General features: G+C 42.9%; 1 protein-coding gene across 1 annotated transcript in view; it reads right to left on the bottom strand.

Annotated features, from left to right (window-relative positions):
• Positions 1 to 22,703, bottom strand: part of slc12a1 (solute carrier family 12 member 1) — a 120,366-nt gene that overhangs the window by 40,385 nt on the left and 57,278 nt on the right. The window contains exons 10-15 of the mRNA XM_039770343.1: positions 20,989 to 21,140; positions 17,666 to 17,773; positions 16,456 to 16,579; positions 11,974 to 12,075; positions 4,502 to 4,657; positions 2,505 to 2,604 (exon numbers count right to left, since the gene is read on the bottom strand). Coding sequence (XP_039626277.1) covers positions 2,505 to 2,604; positions 4,502 to 4,657; positions 11,974 to 12,075; positions 16,456 to 16,579; positions 17,666 to 17,773; positions 20,989 to 21,140 — 742 coding nt within the window. The remainder of the gene's footprint in view (positions 1 to 2,504; positions 2,605 to 4,501; positions 4,658 to 11,973; positions 12,076 to 16,455; positions 16,580 to 17,665; positions 17,774 to 20,988; positions 21,141 to 22,703) is intronic.

Raw genomic sequence — 22,703 nt, 5'->3', positions numbered from 1 at the left:
CACTCCTCTCACTCACTCAGATCCTCATCTGCAGCTCGACTTTCTGCGTCTCTCATTGTACTCCTCAACTCAGGAATTCTCTTCCCTCTCATATCCGTCAGCTTGATTCCATAACACATTTTAAAACTTATCTTTTCAAACTGGCATACCAATTGTGAATTTTGCACAGTTACTGCCAGTTATCTTTGTTTGTTTGCTAATTATTGCTTTTTGATTTATCATTCTCTTGTTTTAATTTTACTAATGTTGTTTAATTGTATTGTAAGGTGACCTTGAGTGCTAAGATTATAAAACGGGATTTTCTAATGGCCAAATATAACCAAAACAATTGTTCATCCTTACCTGTGAAATGTAATCCCCCGGATCTGGTTTGGAGCTTACTACGGTTTGTACAATCCCAAGCAGCACGTTATTCATTACTTCACTCCACAGCAGTGCCACTCGCAGTATGGCGGTGACGTTAACATACGATGCTGCTGGTCATGCTGCATTTAGTAATTCTATGTCTATGGTTGGCCTTCTCATACTAGGACACTTCTGCCATCTCTTGGCAATTTAAAGCAACATGGGTAAAGAGCGACGCACAGAGACCAAAGCTGCCGCTAGATGGAGCCACGGTGAACTTCTGTTGCAACGTGCGGCCATCTTAAGTATGGAGACCTGTGCCAAACGTTGCGTCGGTTAAAAGGTGCCCAGCGGTTCATCACAAACATTTTTCCGAACCAAACATACCCCATGACCTTCTCCTGGTCACAAAGGAGCCCCATGCCCAGTTTGATGCCAATCGGATGCCCGGTGCAGATTTGTATGGGGGACAAACAAACATACATACACACATACATCGACTCTGCTTTACAGTGGTGTGAAAAAGTATTTGCCCCCTTCCTGATTTCTTATTCTTTTGCATGTTTGTCACACAAAATGTTTCTGATCATCAAACACATTTAACCATTAGTCAAATATAACACAAGTAAACACAAAATGCAGTTTTTAAATGATGGTTTTATTATTTAGGAGAAAAAAATCCAAACCTACATGGCTTTGCAGAATTGTTGTAATTCAGCTTTATTTGAGGGTTTTCTAGCATGAACCGCCTTTTTAAGGTCATGCCATAGCATCTCAATTGGATTCAGGTCAGGACTTTGACTAGGCCACTCCAAAGTCTTCATTTTGTTTTTCTTCAGCCATTCAGAGGTGGATTTGCTGGTGTGTTTTGGGTCATTGTCCTGTTGCAGCACCCAAGATCGCTTCAGCTTGAGTTGACGAACAGATGGCTGGACATTCTCCTTCAGGATTTTTTGGTAGACAGTAGAATTCATGGTTCCATCTATCACAGCAAGCCTTCCAGGTCCTGAAGCAGCAAAACAACCCCAGACCATCACACTACCACCACCATATTTTACTGTTGGTATGATGTTCTTTTTCTGAAATGCTGTGTTCCTTTTATGCCAGATGTAACGGGACATTTGCCTTCCAAAAAGTTCAACTTTTGTCTCATCAGTCCACAAGGTATTTTCCCAAAAGTCTTGGCAATCATTGAGATGTTTCTTAGCAAAATTGAGATGAGCCCTAATGTTCTTTTGCTTAACAGTGGTTTTGCGTCTTGGAAATCTGCCATGCAGGCCGTTTTGCCCAGTCTCTTTCTTATGGTGGAGTCGTGAACTCTGACCTTAATTGAGGCAAGTGAGGCCTGCAGTTCTTTAGATGTTGTCCTGGGGTCTTTGTGACCTCTCGGATGAGTCGCCTCTGCGCCTTGGGGTAATTTTGGTCGGCCGCCCCTCCTGGGAAGGTTCACCACTGTTCCATGTTTTTGCCATTTGTGGATAATGGCTCTCACTGTGGTTCGCTGGAGTCCCAAAGCTTTAGAAATGGCTTTATAACCTTTACCAGACTGATAGATCTCAATTACTTCTGTTCTCATTTGTTCCTGAATTTCTTTGGATCTTGGCATGATGTCTAGCTTTTGAGGTGCTTTTGGTCTACTTCTCTGTGTCAGGCAGCTCCTATTTAAGTGATTTCTTGATTGAAACAGGTGTGGCAGTAATCAGTATATATTAGATACATTATTTAAGTTGTAACTTAACTCCTGCTTGTCTTTTACTCTAAGCGATTGCCTGAGGTTAGAGGATGTAGAAGGGAAGGTGGGGAGAAGTTCTAAAGTACAATATCTTATAGACAGTGGTGAGTCTATGGGATTTGACGTTTTCTGATAAAGGCTGCACAATTAAGAATACAAAACGAGAAAGTCGAGAAATATGGAGCACTACCAGGAAAAAAACAGGAAGGCTGTAGCAACCATACGTGAAAATGACAGGGCCAATATTGTGGCGTGAATAGACATGAAAATAATTCAACAATCTGAAATCTTAAGCCTAAAGCCGTCTTGTCTCAAGAGCTTAAATTCAGCAGCATTTAAAACCCTAAATGAAAGAAGAGATGAAAAAACAGAAAGTCAGGAAAAACGACAAACAAACGCACACGATGACACAGACAAACGTTGCTACCTAAAATTTTTCACGTGATCCTCCACGCCAGTCAGCACAAGGGCATCACTGAGAGCGTTGATGTATGTCAGAGCTTGTGCCGAAGAGCCCCAGTTCACATCTGTGCAATGAAGAAAAGTAGAACAGGTTAGTGGCATGATGGATGGGGTGTCGCTCACCGCCATGTCATTGTCTAACCCACTTAATCCAAACCTGATGGAGCCTATCCCAGCTAGCACAGGGTACAAGGCAGGAACAAACCCTGGACGCCCTGTCTATCACAGGACCAACACACACACCAAACACACACCAGTGCCAATTTAGTGTGTTCCAGCCCACCCAACTAGCATGTCTTTGGACTGTGCGAGGAAACTGGAGCACCCGGAGGAAACCCACGCAGACTTGGGGAGAACATTGGCAAACACTCTCAGAGGGAAGACCCGGGATGCAAACCCCTGTCTCCTTACAGCGAGGTTACCACTGCGCCACCGTGCTGCCCATTTTGTTCACTGCAGTTATCATTTGTTTGTCATTTTTTAAGTTATAATAACTTTTTATCCTATATGTTTATTTATTTTTGTCGGCAGCATTTTGTTTCTCAGGGGCATCACAATTGTGGTTAATTTTTACAGTCTCAGCACGGTGGCACAGTTGGTAGCGCTGCTGCCTCGCAGTTAGCAGACCTGGGTTCGCTTCCCAGGTCCTCCCTGTGTGGAGTTTGCATGTTCTCCCCGTATCTGCGTGGGTTTCCTCCTGGTGCTCCGGTTTCCTCCCACAGTCCAAAGACATGCAGGTTAGGTGCATTGGCGATCCGAAATTGTCCCCGGTGTGTGCTTGGTGCGTGTGTGTGAGTGGGCTGGTGCCCTGCCTGGGGTTTGTTTCCTGCCTTGCACCCTGTGCTGGGATTGGCTCCAGCAGACCCCCGTGACCCTGTAGTTAGGATATAGCAGGTTGGATAATGGATGGATGGATGGCCATTTCTGTTACTTCCACGTGACAATCACAAGAGAATATTAAAATGCCCAAGTGCTACTCCTGGCATCTAAAATTTTAGACTGTAAACACACAAACTCAGTCGTAGCTAGTGATATAGGGGGGCATTCTGGGGGGATTATGGGATGGGTAGCCGTAGCAAAGAGTGACGTGATCGTTCAGAACAAACCAAAATTGCACCAAGGAATAAATACTAAAATTTCTGTACTTTTTCAAAACAAATCCTATAGGATAATAAGTGCCAGAATCTGATTCCTGTGGGCTGGCGCCCTGCCCGGGGTTTGTTCCTGGCATTGCGCCCCTGTACTGGTTGGGATTGGCTCTAGCAGACCCCCATGACCCTGTGTTAGGATATAGCGGGTTGGAACAACGATGAATCAGATTCCTTGGGTCAAAGTTTTACAGCGTTACCCAGTGTGGCATATGGCCGGTCGTTCATCCCGGCCAATACCCCCAGGCCGCCAGATGGAGCCCTCCCTGCAGCATGGAGGTGCCCCGAAGGCCAGCAGGGAATCCTGGACAATGGAGTTTTTATCCACAAGCCCTGCTGGATACTATGGGGGCCGCTAGAGGACGCTGCAGGGAGGAACAAGTAGTATTTTCCATACAACCCGGTAGTACGTCACAGTCACATGCACAGTGGAAATGATGTACTTCCGGGCTGAAGAAGAGGAGTTTTTACCTGACCCAGAAGTGCTGGACAATCACGTGGACTGAGGGCTCAGAAGCACTTCCGGGTCATGGACTATAAAGGACCCTGGGAAATCCCAGACAGACGAGCTGAGTTGGGTGGCAGGGGACAACGCGTCTGGGAGAGTGGAGGATTGTTTATTATTGGTTATTGTTGGAGTATTGTATGAGTATTGTGGAGTGGAGGGTGCTTTGTGCACATTATAGTTCAAATAAATATTATTATTGGACTTTCACCTGGTGTCTGGAGTCTGATCTGCGGGTTCAAAGGGATGACAGCGCCCCTTATCTGCCACACCAGTTACCCAGTTTTTCACAACTCAACAGTGTCTCACCTGGTTTCTTGACTGTCACGTAGATGTAGAGGAAGATCTCGATCGCATAGGTGATGAGTGCTGCCCACCAGTTAATGACAAACATCACCCCACAGCACAGCAGGGCTCCAAACAGAGAGACCCACATGTTGTAATACTTATAGGCGGGTCTCCACCCTGCAGAAGGAGAGGTGCTCAGGGTTAGACGCTGCTTGTTCAATACGATTTTAGACCGTCACATGTTCAGCTCAAAACAACTTTCTGTTTTTTTCTTTCGACATCCATCCATCTGCCCACAGCAAACCTGGAGGGTGGTGCCAGTCTAGCACAGGGCACACTCACTCACTCAGAGAGATGCGGAAGGAGGTGACCAGACAGCAGTAGCAAGCACTTCACCATTTTACCCAAAGGTACACAAGATAATAAGAGTAACTGCAGGACCCGTGTAAGCAAACAGAAATCATAAATGAATGACAATACGTTAACGGTATTAATATGCGCACCAGTAGATAATAAACATTCCAATAAAACTTGATCTTTACGCCATTGGACAATTTACGTCAAGCAGTGTGCTTTGCCTTGAAAACATTCTTCCAACGATCATGAAGATTTTGTAACACCTCACAATGCTTTTTGTAATAAACTGATTATTAAATTCTCTTCTTTAAGTAGATTCCAAAAAAGGCACTGACCTGGAGATTTGGCGTAGGACGCGTGAAAACACGAGAAGTTGATGAGGGCGTATGAAGCCAAGAAGAAGTTGGATATGATGGGGGCGATAGTGTTCAACTCAGCTGAAAAACAAAAATGTACACCAGACATCAAAGTATTACGTTCTAGCAACCCATCCATTTTGTGAATCTACTAAATCCCTTGTAGCCGATCAGTATATCCAACTTTGGATAGGACACCACCATGTTGGGTCAAAATAAAAGACACCAGTCCACATGAAAGTGTTTTGAGACGTGAAAGGAAATGGGAGTACTTAGAGAAAGATCTATGCAAAAATGAGGAGAACGTGGAAGCTCCACGTTGACAATGACCAGGTGGCAGGATGTTGAACCCTGCACCACGGAGGTGTGACCGCGAACCACCGCCACCACAATACAACTGAAAACATGCCAGCCTGTTCATGCCTTAAAGCTGTGGTCTTTAAACTGGAGGAGGTTTCATCCTGCAACCGATGGCGTTACGCCACATCACATTTGTCATGTCACATAACTTACAGTTAGGTCCATAAATATTTGGACAGAGACAACTTTTTTCCACTTGCAAGCACCACACCTCAAATCAACTGCAGGCCTTTTATCTGCGTAACTGATAAGACATAACGACGGACTTGAACACACCTGCCCATCAAATAGCCTTTGAGTCAATTTGCCAATTACTTCTGAGCCCCTGAAATGAAGGCATTGTGTTTAAAAAACGCTTTAGTTGCCTCACATTTTTATACAATCGTTTTGTTCACCCCACTGAATTAAAGCTGAACGTCTGCACTTCCACTGCATCTGAGTTGTTTCATTTAAAATTCATTGTGGTAATGTACAGAACCAAAATTAGGAAAAAGTTGTCTGTCCAAATATTTATGGACCTAACCGTAACATCACGTCATGTCATGCCACCTCACGTCATACCACATCACATTCTCAAATCCAAATCTTGCGTCTAGTTCAGTGTCATGTGAGGTCAGGGCTAACCCAGGACTGGCACCCTCCCCAAAGCTCTTTCCTACCTTGTGCCCAGAGCTGGCAACATGGGCTCCAGTCCTGTGTGGCCCTGAACTGGATATACTGAACGGTATGTGTTACAGTGGTGAGAGCGTAATTCGTTCTGGAAACGTGCTTGTAATCCAAAGCACTCATATATCAAAGCGAATTTCCCCATAAGAAATAATGGAAACTCAGATCTGATTTGTTCCACAACCCAAAACTATTCATATAAAAATGATGAATACAAAATATAAAGTAAAAATACACAAAACAAATTAACCTGCATTTTACCTTTGAAAAGAATTATGGCTGTTGTGAGGGAGACAAGAGAGAGGAGGAAGAGGAGGAGGAGGAGGAGGGTTATTGATTAGGGCGACTTTCACTTTAACTAACGGAATCCATGCTTCCCGTTGGCTCACTGGAATCTTTTTCTGTTTTTACGACTTTAACAAGGAACGAATCCAGTGACAGTTGCTTTTGCCTCCTACTGAGGATTTCGCGGAAATGTGACATTGTGCATTTCCCCTTGGGATTAATAAAGTATCTATCTATCTATCTATCTATCTATCTATCTATCTATCTATCTATCTATTATAGTGCCTTTCCTATCTATCTATCTATCTATCTATCTATCTATCTATCTATCTATCTATCTATCTATTATATAGTGCCTTTCATATCTATCTATCTATCTATCTATCTATCTATCTATCTATCTATCTATCTATCTATGTTATATAGTGCCTTTCATATCTATCTATCTATCTATGTTATATAGTGCCTTTCATATCTATCTATCTATCTATCTATCTATCTATCTATCTATCTATCTATCTATCTATCATATAGTGCCTTTCATATCTATCTATCTATCTATCTATCTATCCTTTCTGTCTGTGGAATCTCTGTCTGTCGATTACTCTGGTCTGGGTGGGCGTGGTTGTTGGTCGCAGGTTCGCTCCGTTCGTTTGGGTATCTGTGAGTATTTCTCGTTTCTTTTTCTAACTTTCTTTACTATTAGTTTTATGTATAAAGATTTTTTTACTGATTTGCCATTTATTTGAAAGTATATAGTTTATTGTCAGTGGTTGTTGTAATAGTCGGACGCTGCTGCTCGCCATGGCGCGTCGAGCAAAGCCTCCAGGGCTTAACCGCGAAATTTTGAAAATCTTTCAAGGAAAAATGGAATTAAAGTGGTTGTGGACCCGATGGTTTCTGTTGAGGCGTGTGTTATTGAGGTAGCGAAAAGAGTTGGCTGTAAGAATGTGAAGTCAGCATCCCGAATGAACAAAACTATTGTAGTTTTTCTAAGCGACGAAGCTATGGTGCATACTATAGTGCAGGAAGGCCTGGTGATAAACGGCTCGCTAGTCCCGGTTCTGCCTTTATCGACTCCTGCTAAACGAGTTATTATTTCAAATGTTCCACCATTTTTGAAAAATGAGGCTTTATTAAATGAACTTCGTAGATATGGTGAAGTCATATCTGATGTGGTTATGATACCGCTTGGCTGCCGCTCACCGGATTTAAAGCATGTCGTGTCTTTCCGGAGACAGGTGTACATGATACTAAATAACTCGCGTGAGGAGCTTGATGTGGCCTTGAAATTTAAAGTAGAGGGTTACGAATATATAGTTTTTATCACTACGGAACAAATGAAATGCTTTAAGTGTGGTCAGACAGGGCACAAAGCGAGTCAGTGTAAGCGGGTGAGATGACGGAGAGCTCGGATATGCCGGGACCGTCTGGTGTGCACAGAGAGCCCGTGATAGAACTTCGGACAACGAAGAGAATGAGTCGGTGATCAGTGATTCGAAATGGAGGATCTGAGTTACGATTCAGATGAAGCGGCTGAAGATCAGAGTGAAATTACTGTAGTTCAAAGTATCACAGCTGGCCGGGACATGAAGCAGGGGAGCCGGAAGTGTCCAGCGGAGAGCCTGCGTTAGGAAAAAACCTGAGGGCTGAAATGATCACGGCGCAGCGGCTAATGCCGGGCAGATTAGTAAAAGTAATGGGAACAAGAAGGCTGAAGTCAGCCATGAAGAGGAGGAGATGGTGGCTAAGGTGATACCAGGGTCGAATATTATAAAGATGACCCTGCAGCGCTTCTCCAAAAACACCCACCGAGTATTGCCGCTCTAGAGACGTGCCCAAGAGATGCGCCTTCTCAAGGGGCGGAGAAGAGCGCTGGCTGTGCAGGCATTGACTGAAGAAACAACGCATGAGACGGGGCCGATGGAGAAATGCTCGTTGAAGACAGTAACGATGAACACGGTTATGTTAAGCCGGTAACCAGAAAAGAAAAGAACAAATAACCAGTGGTGGGCGCGCCAAGAAGAGCACTAAGACTGAAAGTGCAGAGGCCGCCGCTAGTGATCAGCAGCAGACAGACGGCACTGAAATCAAAGCGAGAGAGGAAGGAGGGGAGGACGGCAATGAATCTGACCCGTCGATAAGAGTTGATCTGTCATCTCACTCGAGCTTACACGAGGCTTACAGCACAGAAAGCATTTTGCGCTTTTAGAGTTTTTAGAAGGGAAGCGGGGGGTCAGTATAGTCGAACACTTTCCTGATCTCCATCAGTTTCTGAGCTCGGCGAAGCAAGTGCGGCGGCGGGCTGCTGAATTAGGTATGACCTCCAAAGAGAGTCCGATTAAAGAATATCATAAGCAAAGTGAAACGTTCACTAGAAGCACAATCATGATGGCAGTTTTAATGCGATTACCCGTTTCTTTGGTTAATGTAGTGTTGTTGACCGCCACCTTATTTTCTTTTAAAATGCCTGTCTATTCCTGTGCTCTTTCAATATAAACGGCTGCAGAGATCTAGTAAAAGAACGGCGCTATTTGAGCACTTAGCGCAAAAAGAATTAACGTGGTTTTCCTTCAAGAGACCCATACTGACGAGGCTAATCAGTCTGACTGGCACAGAGAGTGGCCAGGGCTGGCACATCTTAGTCATGGCTCAAATCTCAGTGCAGGAGTCGCGATCTTATTTTCTAAGAGTTTTGTACCTGACAGTGTTGTTTGTACTGAGTTAATCCAGGGGAGGCTGCTGAAGGTAGAAGCGCAGCTGGGAGAGAAGAAGTGGGTGTTCATTAACGTACGCCCCAAATGTAGGGATTGAGAGAACTCACTGCTTCTCAGTTTTAAATGATGTCCTGGGGACATGTGACAATGATGAGCTGGTGTTTGTTGGGGGCGACTTTAACTGCACAGAAAATGCGCAGCTGGACAGGAATGGGCTAGAACGCACCGGGTCCGTCCAATCACTGAGGTCTGTGGTCACCAATAATAATCTCCTTGATATTTGGAGGGATTTTTATCCGGGGGTCCGGCAGTATACGTGGGTGAAGAGCTCAGCTGGGCTGCTGTCTATGGCTCGACTTGACAGAATTTACATCCAGAAAAATCACAGGAACCTCATAGCTAACTGCTCCATTCTTCCAACTAGTTTATCTGATCACTGTCTTGTTTCCCTTCAAATCTCTTTTCTCTCTGCTCCTTCTGTTAAATCCTACTGGCACTTTAATAATAATCTACTGAAAGACCCCCACTTCATCAACTGTTTCAAATACTTCTGGACACAATGGAGATACAAAAAGAAGACCTTCTCTTCACTGAGGCAATGGTGGGATTGCTCAAAAACTGAGATACGCGTATTGTGCCAACAATACACCGAGCACACCACCAGGGATGTGAATGCGCCATTTCTGAACTGGAGAAGGATATTGAGGAACTTCATTCAGTTTTATGTAATAACTTTGGCGGCATTTTGAGTCCCTCAAAACTAAGAAACAATTATTGATGGACCTTATAGACAAGAGAGTCAACGGCGCACTCGTCCGCTCGAGAATGCAGTCGCTCACCCAGATGGACGCTCCTCGCAATTTTTTTAAACTGGAAAAAACAATTGGCCAAAGTAAGACCATCAACTGTTTAAAAAATGACAAAGGTCAAGACCTGCTGGAGCCTGAAGCCCTTCGATCCTGGGCACACCAATTTTACCAGCGACTGTTTTCTGCAGACATTGAAGAGGTACATTTAGAGTCGTCAGTTTTTCTCCAGGACTTACCTCAGGTTCTAGATGGAGAGAAAGACTTCATGGAAACTACGATCTCTCTAGATGAGTTGACCACAGCGTTGAATGGGCTGAACATTGGGAAGTCCCAGGAATTGACGGTTTGCCTGTTGAGTTTTTTAAAGCTTTTTGGTGTCACCTTGGCGCTGATCTGGCAGAGGTTTTCTGTGAAAGTCTGCGAGTGGGTGAACTGCCCCTTTCCTGTCGCGAGGCGGTTATCACACTACTCCCAAAGAAAGGAGACCTCACGGAGCTAAAGAACTGGCGCCAGTAAGCCTGCTGTGTGCGGATTACAAAATCTTCTCCAAGGCCCTGGCTAACCGGTTAGGAAGAGTCATGGCGAGTATCGTGAACCCGAGCAGACATACTGTGTCCCCAGCAGGTGTATTCTGGACAACATCTTCCTGGTTCGGGATGTGATTGATGCTGCCAGGCTCTTTGGGTTTGATGCTGGTCTTTTATCACTGGATCAGGAGAAGGCGTTTGACAGGGTGGACCACAATTACCTTTTAGCAGTGCTGAAGGCCTTTGGCTTTGGACCTTCATTCATTAAACACATTGGACTTTTATATCACAACGTTTTTAGTGTCGTGAAACTCAATGGAACACTAACGCCCGTTCAAGGTCACCAGAGGGATACGTCAGGGTTGCTCTCTGTCCGGTATGCTCTTCTCGCTCTCCATCGAGCCGCTACTACAACAAATTCGCATCCGCCTTCAAGGTCTGAACATCCCTCAGTGCCCGAATTTACAGCTCAAGGTGGTGCGTATGCTGATGATTTAACCGTGTTCATCTGTCATCCTGGAGACATCACGGAGCTGAAACATTGCCTGGATGAATTTGAAAAACTGTCATCGGCAAAATTAACTGGGACAAAAGTACCGCATTTTTAATTGGCAACTGGAGGGATGGAGACCCACCGGGCCTACCTGGTGGCCTTAAGTGGAACAGAAGAGTCTTCAGATACCTGGGGGTGTTTTTAGGACAAGGAGGAGTAGCTGAAGAAAACTGGGCAGACTGGGCGGAAAAAGTTCAAGCCAGACTGAAGAAATGGAAGTATCTTCAAAAGGAGATCTCCTGTCGAGGCAGGGTCCTCATTATTAATAACTTAATAGCCTCCATGTTCTGGCATAAGGATTCGAGTAGGTGATGAGTGCCCATTAATACTTATAGGCGGGTCTCCACCCTGCAGAAGGAGAGGTGCTCAGGGTTAGACGCTGCTTGTTCAATACGATTTTAGACCATCACATGCTCAGCTCAAAACAACTTTCTGTTTTTTTCTTTCGACATCCATCCATCTGCCCACAGCAAACCTGGAGGGTGGTGCCAGTCTAGCACAGGGCACACTCACTCACTCAGAGAGATGCGGAAGGAGGTGACCAGACAGCAGTAGCAAACACTTCACCATTTTACCCAAAGGTACACAAGATAATAAGAGTAACTGCAGGACCCGTGTAAGCAAACAGAAATCATAAATGAATGACAATACGTTAACGGTATTAATATGCGCACCAGTAGATAATAAACATTCCAATAAAACTTGATCTTTACGCCATTGGACAATTTACGTCAAGCAGTGTGCTTTGCCTTGAAAACATTCTTCCAACGATCATGAAGATTTTGTAACACCTCACAATGCTTTTTGTAATAAACTGATTATTAAATTCTCTTCTTTAAGTAGATTCCAAAAAAGGCACTGACCTGGAGATTTGGCGTAGGACGCGTGAAAACACGAGAAGTTGATGAGGGCGTATGAAGCCAAGAAGAAGTTGGATATGATGGGGGCGATAGTGTTCAACTCAGCTGAAAACAAAATGTACACCAGACATCAAAGTGTTACGTTCTAGCAACCCATCCATTTTGTGAATCTACTAAATCCCTTGTAGCCGATCAGTATATCCAACTTTGGATAGGACACCACCATGTTGGGTCAAAATAAAAGACACCAGTCCACACGAAAGTGTTTTGAGACGTGAAAGGAAATGGGAGTACTTAGAGAAAGATCTATGCAAAAATGAGGAGAACGTGGAAGCTCCACGTTGACAATGACCAGGTGGCAGGATGTTGAACCCTGCACCACGGAGGTGTGACCGCGAACCACCGCCACCACAATGCAACTGAAAACATGCCAGCCTGTTCATGCCTTAAAGCTGTGGTCTTTAAACTGGAGGAGGTTTCATCCTGCAACCGATCGTTACGCCACATCACATTTGTCATGTCACATAACTTACAGTTAGGTCCATAAATATTTGGACAGAGACAACTTTTTTCCACTTGCAAGCACCACACCTCAAATCAACTGCAGGCCTTTTATCTGCGTAACTGATAAGACATAACAACGGACTTGAACACACCTGCCCATCAAATAGCCTTTGAGTCAATTTGCCAATTACTTCTGAGCCCCTGAAATGAAGGCATTGTGTTTAAAAAACGCTTTAGTTGCCTCACATTTTTATACAATCGTTTTGTTCACCCCACTGAATTAAAGCTGAACGTCTGCACTTCCACTGCATCTGAGTTGTTTCATTTAAAATTCATTGTGGTAACGCATACAGAACCAAAATTAGGAAAAAGTTGTCTGTCCAAATATTTATGGACCTAACCGTAACATCACGTCATGTCATGCCACCTCACGTCATACCACATCACATTCTCAAATCCAAATCTTGCGTCTAGTTCAGTGTCATGTGAGGTCAGGGCTAACCCAGGACTGGCACCCTCCCCAAAGCTCTTTCCTACCTTGTGCCCAGAGCTGGCAACATGGGCTCCAGTCCTGTGTGGCCCTGAACTGGATATACTGAACGGTATGTGTTACAGTGGTGAGAGCGCATTCGTTCTGGAAACGTGCTTGTAATCCAAAGCACTCATATATCAAAGCGAATTTCCCCATAAGAAATAATGGAAACTCAGATCTGATTTGTTCCACAACCCAAAACTATTCATATAAAAATGATGAATACAAAATATAAAGTAAAAATACACAAAACAAATTAACCTGCATTTTACCTTTGAAAAGAATTATGGCTGTTGTGAGGGAGACAAGAGAGAGGAGGAAGAGGAGGAGGAGGAGGAGGGTTATTGAGTAGGGCAACTTTCACTTTAACTAACGGAATCCATGCTTCCCGTTGGCTCACTGGAATCTTTTTCTGTTTTTACGACTTTAACAAGGAACTAATCCAGTGACAGTTGCTTTTGCCTCCTACTGAGGATTTCGCGGAAATGTGACATTGTGAATTTCCCCTTGGGATTAATAAAGTATCTATCTATCTATCTATCTATCTATCTATCTATCTATCTATCTATCTATCTATCTATCTATCTATCTATCTATGTTATAAAGTGCCTTTCATATCTATCTATCTATCTATCTATCTATCTATCTATCATATAGTGCCTTTCCTATCTATCTATCTATCTATCTATCTATCATATAGTGCCTTTCATATCTATCTATCTATCTATCTATCTATGTTATATAGTGCCTTTCATATCTATCTATCTATCTATGTTATATAGTGCCTTTCATATATATCTATCTATCTATCTATCTATCTATCTATCTATCTATCTATCTATCTATCTATCTATCTATCTATCATATAGTGCCTTTCCTATCTATCTATCTATCTATCTATCTATCTATCTATGTTATATAGTGCCTCTCACATCTATCTATCTATCTATCTATCTATCTATCTATCTATCTATCTATCTATCTATCTATCTATCTATCGCATTGTCATTAAGCAGAATCATCGCTCGCACACAAGATAAAAAATGATTTACGCGCGCACACACACACACGTGGTCACAGTATACGCTTGACTATATGAATGAGGCATGCTGACTGAGATCGAGCATGGGACGATTACCCACAATCCTGCAGCAAGAGATAAAGAGAGAGAGAGAGAAGAACCATCAGCTCAGATGTGATCAGTTTTGCCTCGGCAGACAAAGCGTATACGTACTACTCGCATTGCAAGACCTTGCTCGTTTATCAAGTTAAAATTTATGAAAAATTTTGCTCGTCTTGCAAAACACTCGCGGACCAAGTTACTCACAATCCAAGGTTTTACTGAATATTATTTGCATAAATTTACATCTAGAGGTTTACGTAACTGCAATGACTTTAAAAGGTCAAATGTAGGTTTATTGCAACCTTAATGTCACACGCACAGTCCAATGAAATTCTTACTTGCATGTGTTGATCAACATGCAACACATCACCACTCTCCAATGGAATAAATCTTATATATAAAACGTCTACACGTAGAAGCGTGTGCGTCTGTCTGTCTGTCTGTCTGTCCGGCCTGGAAGTGTGAGGCTACAGCATGAAGCTCAAAGAGCCAACAAGGCGGCCCCCAAGTTAACAAGTTGGAAGAAAAAAGAAGTTCGAGGCTACAGCATGAAGCTGAAAGAAAGCAACTCCGTCGCCAAAGTGAAACGGAAAGAAAATGAGAGAGAAACTCTCTTAGCCTCTGATAGACAAGGGAGGCGAGCACGTCCGCAAAACGAAACCGCCGACTCTGCATTTCAAGTTTCTAGTAGCCCAAGCTTTTTACAGCATGGGCTTACACAGCTAGCTTCTAATAAACAATTTGAGCTTCCAGCCCACCCAGCATTCCTTACACTCACAATGTACATTGCTAAGCACGCGCACTTAGAGACACCTTCAGGGCTCCAGCCAGGTAAGAAATTCCAGCCCAAATCAAAAGGGGTCGCTCTCAGTAACACAATCTCCTTTAACACCCGCAGTTCAGAGTGACTCCTCCTGGAAGATGAATGACTTCACTTCCGCTCCAACCCAAGAAGCCCTGCTGTTATGAACTAAAGAGTTGTCAGACACACATCGTCCCAAAAATACTTGAAATGCCCGTTAGAGGAGGAAAAAACCTTGAAACCCTGGCTAGCCAGGCAAAGTGCAAATGCGGATTTTTAAAAAATATTTAAAGATTTATTGTTACTCAGGCTCAGAAGGCAATGACTTCAAATTAAAAAAGCCCAAAAGCAAACACAGTCCCAATCTGAAATCCTAAGAATGGCCAAAAATGTGAGCTCAGAGGTCCAGAATAATTCAAAAATTAACAAAAACCACAGAATAATCACCAGAGAAACTCAACAGTACGTATACTCACAATGAACCACAAGGGACTGTGGGTTTTCCTCAGTATTTATAGGGCTGAGAGCCGTCCCTTGTGCTGATGGGCGGCTGGCCCCACCTCTTTGGGGGGTAAGGCCCACAAAACACAAAGAGGATCGCAGAAGACCCATGGACATATAGAAACTAAATAATCTACACTGTTAACATAATAAAGGAATAAAATAGACATACATGTGACATTTGAAGCCTGGCCTGAGTGGAAACCCCTGGTTGAAACACAACACCTACCTCGTCCACAAAAAACTCCAAACACAACCAGAAGTGGGTCTTCTTTACGGACTGGCACCTGAGGAAGATGGTGCTGCGACTCGTTACTTTTGATTCCTTTTGATCACAGCAGACTGACACTGACTCTCTCTTTTGATTTTTACAACATATATTGGACTAAAAATTAAAAACTACCATTCAGAATTTGCTAACTACTGAAAGGGTAACAGGAAAAGATGTCCCTTCTTTCACTTGACTTATTAATTCTTAATTTTGACTGCCATTGTTTCACTAATCCACCTTACTAAACAGATACATGTCTATGTGTGTACGTCCATCCAGTTGCTGTGTCTCTGTCATTCCAGCAGATGGCGCATCAAAAACATTTGTAGTAATAAAATGCATTGCATTTGTCATTCCAACAGGGGGTGCATCACACACATTTGTAGTAATAAACTGCACTGGATTTTCTATACCAATCATAACAGATAGTGAATCACACACATTAACACAGTTTTTAAGAATCCCATGCCAAATGGCATATAACAGAGAAATATGCATTACATTTGTCATTCCAACAAATGGTGCATCACAGACATTTGTAGTACTGCATTTTACTACTGCAAATGTTTGTGATGCACCATCTTTTGAAATGAAAAAATGCTATTTTTTTTTAAGATGCATTATAAAATACATTCCAACAGATGGTGCACTGTAAACGTTAAGGCTTAGGTCTACATTGATTACTTAGACTGGAACTCATTTGAGATCGGCAACACAGTTACTTCTTCCCTAAACCTTCATTTCTGACTTACCAATTAGAATGAAAGCAACTGCAATGGCAAATGTTAAAACGTATCCTCTGATTGGCTCATTGTTTTTCCCATGCCCCTTAGCAAAAAAGTGAAGTGCCTTGTAGATGTTATCCTTGCAAAGAGCCTGTGTGGACAAATGTAATAATGAATAAATATCATAGCAAAACAATAAAATACTCACACATTAGTAGTTTATATTCCTTTGCTTTCACTTGTCTAACACCCACAACAAAACAATTTTTCTTAGCCATCCATCCATTTTATACACTCTCTTTCATTTTTACTAGCCGGGGAGGTGGTGGGTACCAGACTTAGCGTAAAGGTAACTGGGGTCTTAACCTGCTCGGGAAGGTGGAGATGCGGTCAAGAGAGTCCCTTGAATTATTATCAAAATGGAAGGACAGGTAGGCATGCACAATTAAAGCTTCTCAAATCCCCACTAATGTAACTGCTGGTAGCAGGGGCTGCAATTGAGACCCCTGCATAGCCATCTGGCTGCTTTGTTAAAGATGAGCAGGCAGTCTGATCAGGATATCTGGGGGAGTTATTGGGAGCTCTAAGCAGAAGACCCCCAGGAGTTTGTGGGTGTTTGTCTGGTGCTTCAGAAGAGACGAGAAGTGCCCTCTGAAGTACTTCAGGGATCTGACTTAAAAGGAGCCAGTGGCCATTGCTCCATTAAACTTAAACATTAAACATCGGGAGGGGCTGTGAGGAGGAAGAAGAAGAAGAAGAGGAGAACAAGAAGGGAGAAGGAGGTGTGAAATGTCTTTTTATTTTCTCTTAGTGCTTCATTTTTCAAGTTTTTGCCTCCAATGTTCCATACAATTCTTTGGTATGGACTCTAGTTGTAATAAAAGCCTTTCATTTCCTTATATTTTTTATCTTCTTTGACAATTGTTTGGATTGGGGGACTGCAAGACTGCCCCCAACAGGTTAAACTGGATATGATACCCATCCATTGGTGGGCACTCTCATGCAAGCATCTGGTCAGTAATGAACACAACCTGCACATGAGTTTTGGCAGGAAGCTGAAATCCCGAATTTCTGTCAGTGGTTTTAACAACTGTGCCACCCTGCCACACACTTTTCTTGTGTTGTTCAATTTTTTATTAAATTCCATATACATAATCCAATCTTGCCCCAAAAAAGAAGGTTTCAACTGAAATAATATGAAACATTCACAGAAGCCCACAGCCAGAATTAGACCTACCTGGAATACTTTGGGAGCGCTAACAAGGGACGCCAGGGCTGAGGAAAGTGTGGCTGAGAAAATGCCAGCCGTGATTAAAGGGCCAAATCCAGACACCATGCTCATGACCTGAAAAGCAAAGCAAAGCAGGAGAAAGGACACAAATGGTTAAGTGTGTACTGTGCATCATCACTACTGTGCTGCAATCAATAGCGGTTTCTGGAAGGGCATTTGTGTTCTTATAAGTAACACACTAAATCGGAATCTCCCAGAATCTTGGAATAAATCACACATACCTCTTTCACATCAATAATGAATCTTTGTCTTGCTGAAAATATTGAATATTAGTTTGCTTTTTACAATGCCTGTATATCTATTGTCCTGCATAGGCACCAGAGGATCACCTTTTGGACTCTGCGTATGCTTGTGATACCACTCTGGGGTGACAGGGGGCGCTGTCGCTAACAGCATCATCTCCTCTTCCCTCCACAATGCCAAGAACACTCCCAGTGAGGGCAACGGAGGCACGCCCATAATGTCCCAAGAAGCCCCGCCCTTTCCACTCATGCCCACATAAACTCGGACATCCCAAAAAGGAACGGTTGCATTTGGGAACCAGACCCTTTATATGAAGGACGTTCCCTGACCCTGATATGCTCAACAGAGCCCTTTCTGTTAAGAAGCCAGATTGGCCTTACTGGCATAAAGACACCTTTTTTTCTGTCGTTGTTGTGCCCCCACCCCAGCACCTGGTTAATTTCTGATTTTTGGACTCTTACATTAAACAGGGTGGCCCGATTGGTCCCACAAGTATTCCTGAGGACTCCTTAACTCATTTGTCCCCCAATACTATCTATAAAAAGTATTGAACGTTTTCTCATTTTATTGTTACAGGGCATTGAACTCCAGTGGGTTTATTTTTGTCTCTTTTGGCATCAATAGAAAATGAATCTTCAATGTCAAAGTGAAAAAGATCTCTGTAAAGTGCTTGAAATTAATTACAAATATAAAACACAAAATAAAGAATATTGTAAGCATTCTCTCCCTTTGACGTGACACCCTTAAATCCTCACAGGAGCAGCCAACTGATTTTAGAAGTCACCTCATTAGCACAATGGAGACCAGCTGTCTGGGATTTCACTTGATTGCAGTCTAAATGTGGAGGGGTTGGGCTTCAAACCAAGAAACTTTGGATGCTTAAGACAACAACTCCAAATGGGTGCCCCATCAGAGGGATGCTGCCACCCAGCTTACCATAGTGATGGGTGATATGTGAACAATTGGCTCTTTTTGAACAACTCTTTTCAATGGATCACATGAATCAGTTCAGTGGAACCCTACGGGATTAGTGCTAAAGAGCATGTGTGTCCTGCGTGACATTGTCGTCAGTACCTTGAGCATGGGAAATACGCTATATAAATCTATTATTATTATTATTATTATCTTCTGTTTTACTGCCGCTGCCCCCTGGTGGATGCTTATGCACATGTACAAGAATCGCCTGACTCATGAGTCTCAACACATGCAATTTGTGAACGAGTCAGTATCCAGTAAATCAGTCTAACAATTCTCATTCATATTATTTGTGAACGAGTCAGTACCCAAGAATCAGTTTAACGATTCTTGTTCATGTAATTAGTGGGCAAGTTAGTATCGAGTAAATCAGTCTAACAATTCTCGTTCGTGTAATTTGTGAACAAGTCAGTATCCAATAAATAAGTCTAATGATTTTATACTTATTCATGTAATTTGTGAATGAGTCAGTACCCAAGAATCAGTCTAATGATTCTCGTTCATTTAATTCGTGAACGAGTCAGTACTCAAGAATCAGTCTAACGATTCTTGTTCATGTAATTGTGAACAGTCTAGTCAGTACCAGTACCCAAGAATCAGTCTAACGATTCTTGTTCATGCAGTCAGTACTCAAGAATCACTCGAGTCAGTACTCAAGAATCAGGCTAACGATTCTCGTTCATGTAATTCGTGAACGAGTCAGTACTCAAGAATCAGTGTAACGATTTTCGTTCATTTAATTCGTAAATGAGTCAGTACCCAAGAATCAGGCTAACGATTCTCGTTCATTTAATTCGTGAATGAGTCAGTACCCAAGAATCAGTCTAACGATTCTCATTCATTTAATTCGTGAATGAGTCAGTACCCAAGAATCAGTCTAACGATTCTCGTTCATTTAATTCGTGAATGAGTCAGTACCCAAGAATCAGTCTAATGATTCTCGTTCATTTAATTCGTGAATGAGTCAGTACCCAAGAATCAGTCTAACGATTCTTGTTCTTTTAATTTGTGAACGAGTCAGTACTCAAGAATCAGGCTAACGATTCTCGTTCATTTAATTCGTGAACGAGTCAGTAGCCAAGAATCAGTCTAACGATTCTCGTTCATGTAATTTGTGAACGAGTCAGTACTCAAGAATCAGTCTAATGATTCTCGTTCATGTAATTTGTGAACGAATCAGTATCCAATAAATTACTCATTACGAGTTTCAAACTTCTCATTCACTTGTCTTTCTGTAATGTAATCTTAAATGTGTTATAATGCCTTGTTCACAGGGCGATGGCATAAGAATCCTCCATCCTAGCCGGAATACCAGCACATCTCACCCTCCATTACAATGTATATACAGTATGTGTTGCCTCACCTTATGGCTTTGCGTTTCTTTTAAATCAAATCCACATCCACCATTTGCCTACTTAATGAGGAGGTCTGCCTACTCATTTCTTCAGTCAGCCAATCAGAAATGTTTAAAAGTGGACCAAATTACTTTTTTTTTTAAATGGTTTCTCAATGTAGTTTTTAACATCACAATTTCACTCCCTGCTGCGGGTTGCAGTCACAATATGTTGAGCTGGATTGAATAGGCTATCTAATCCTCAGAATCTTCCTCCTCCAGTTTCTTCTCCCAGCATGCCATACCTGGTAAACTCCCAGTGGGGGGTATTCCCAGGGGGACAACTAACCTCCATGCACAAATCACCCCAACAGTGCTTGCACTCTGAGGTCCTCCATTTTCCCAAGATTCTAATTCCTGTCACAGAGCATGAACTCAGCAATCTTGTAGTGGAACCTCGTTTTGGCCTCTAATAGTCAAAATGTCCTTGCATTTGGTCACCACCCACAGCGTGTCCTCTTGGGTAAAGACCAACCAGTTAATTGAAAACTTAAACCAAAGACTCGGCTCCCACTTCACCATCACAATCCACAAAACTGCCATGGCAGGCCCACTGCTCAATTATCTGCCTTCAGTCATGAACACAACCTCGGGGTCCTTAAACTCCTGCACTTTGTGTCACCTCTTAGTTGAAGAAAAACTGTTTTTATATATTTACCTGAAAATTGTTCATCAGCCCAAATTTGCATTGCTCAGAGACGCAGGATGAAAAATCATATCCCAGGTAGCAGGCCGCTGAGCCATTGCAGTTCATGCTGGCTTTGATGGTATCGTTCATACTTCCTGTGGCGTCACGCACAACCGTCGAAGCTGCCAAGGTGACAAAAGAAATTGGGGACGAGAAAGGAAAAAAGGGTTTAAGGTGGTGGGCAAAGCTGAGAGGACACCCTCTAAAATGACTTACCTTTTATCTCATTGGAGTGGATACTTTGGACGGAATGGTCACTTCCTAGTGTTTACAGGGTTGATAAAAAGTATGCACCCCCCCACTTTGGAAGTTTTCATATTTTATTGTTCTTCAACACTGAATCCCGGTGGATTTCATTTGCCTTTTTTTTGTCACTGATCAACAGAAGAAGATGCGTTAATGTCAACGTGAAAACAAGTTTCGGCAAAGTGGTCTCAATTAAATAAACACTAAATAATTGAAGTCGTAAGTATTCACCCCTTTCAGTTCAGTATTTAGTAGATGCCAGCCATGACAGCCTTGTGTCTGTGTGCACAGGTCTCTCTTTCTCTATCAGCTTTGCACACTTGAACTCTTCCATTTTTTCCTATTCTTTGTCAAACATGACAGTCTACTGTCCAGAATGGAGAACATGCTGGGTATCTCTGGCACTGCCCTCCAGTGGTTCAAGTCCTATCTGACTGAGGGGCAAGAGTTTGTTAGTCTTGGCAACAGCAGATCCAGCTCAGTGCCAGTCACACCAGGAGCTCCTCAGGGCTCTGTCCTCGGCCCTCCTCTCTTCTGTGTTTATATGCTTCCTCTTGGCCATATTATTCATAGCTATGGACTGGGCTATCATTTTTATGCAGATGACACTCAACTCTATTTCAATGTTAAAAGTGAAACTTCATCAGAGCTTTCTCAGCTCACAACCTGCCTTAGTGAAATTAATACCTAGATGGAGCAGAACTCCTTAAAAATAAATTGCAACAAAACTGAACTCCTGCAAATTGGGACTAAAGCACTACTTAATAAAATGAGCTCCTTCCCAGCCCATCTTGGCGGTGATCTCATCAGACCTGCGTCTACTGCAAAGAATCTTGGTGTCATTTTTGATTCCTCCCTTTCTTATTCCGCTCACATAAATCACATTAAGAAACTTTCTTACTTTCACCTCCGATCTCCCTAGGGTTCTCCCTATGTGGAGTTTGCATGTTCTCCCTGTGTCTGTGTGAGTTTCCTCAGGGTGCTCTGGTTTCCTCCAGCTAGCCACAGACATGCAGGTGTGGTGAACTGGTGACACTAAATTGTCCCTAATGTGTGTGTTTGGTGTGTGTTTGCCCTGTGATGGACCGTGCCCCCATCCTGCATTTGTTATTGCCTTGTGCCCTATTATAGCTGGCATAAACCGCCACCCATCTCAACCCACACCCCCAAATGACCCGGTCTGGGTTAAGCAGGTGAGAAAATGACATGACATGACAGTTTGCAGAGATCCGTTTCCCAACGTGATATTAAAGAGTCTTTCTGGTGGATTTGTGTCAAAAATGACAAATGAAATCCTTTTGTGATTCAATGTTGTAGAACAATAAGATGTGAAACCTCCCAGGGTGTTGAGATGGCTGTACCGATTGGTTTCTATTGGTTGAAGCTCAACAGTTTGCAGATTAATTGTTTAAAAGCCACAAGGGGTTATTAATTGGAAA

This window comes from Polypterus senegalus, chromosome 12 (assembly GCF_016835505.1).
Source record: "Polypterus senegalus isolate Bchr_013 chromosome 12, ASM1683550v1, whole genome shotgun sequence".
Lineage (NCBI taxonomy): Eukaryota > Metazoa > Chordata > Cladistia > Polypteriformes > Polypteridae > Polypterus > Polypterus senegalus.
The sequence above is the reverse complement of the archived record's forward strand: the minus strand, read 5'-3'. Positions and strand labels throughout refer to the sequence as shown.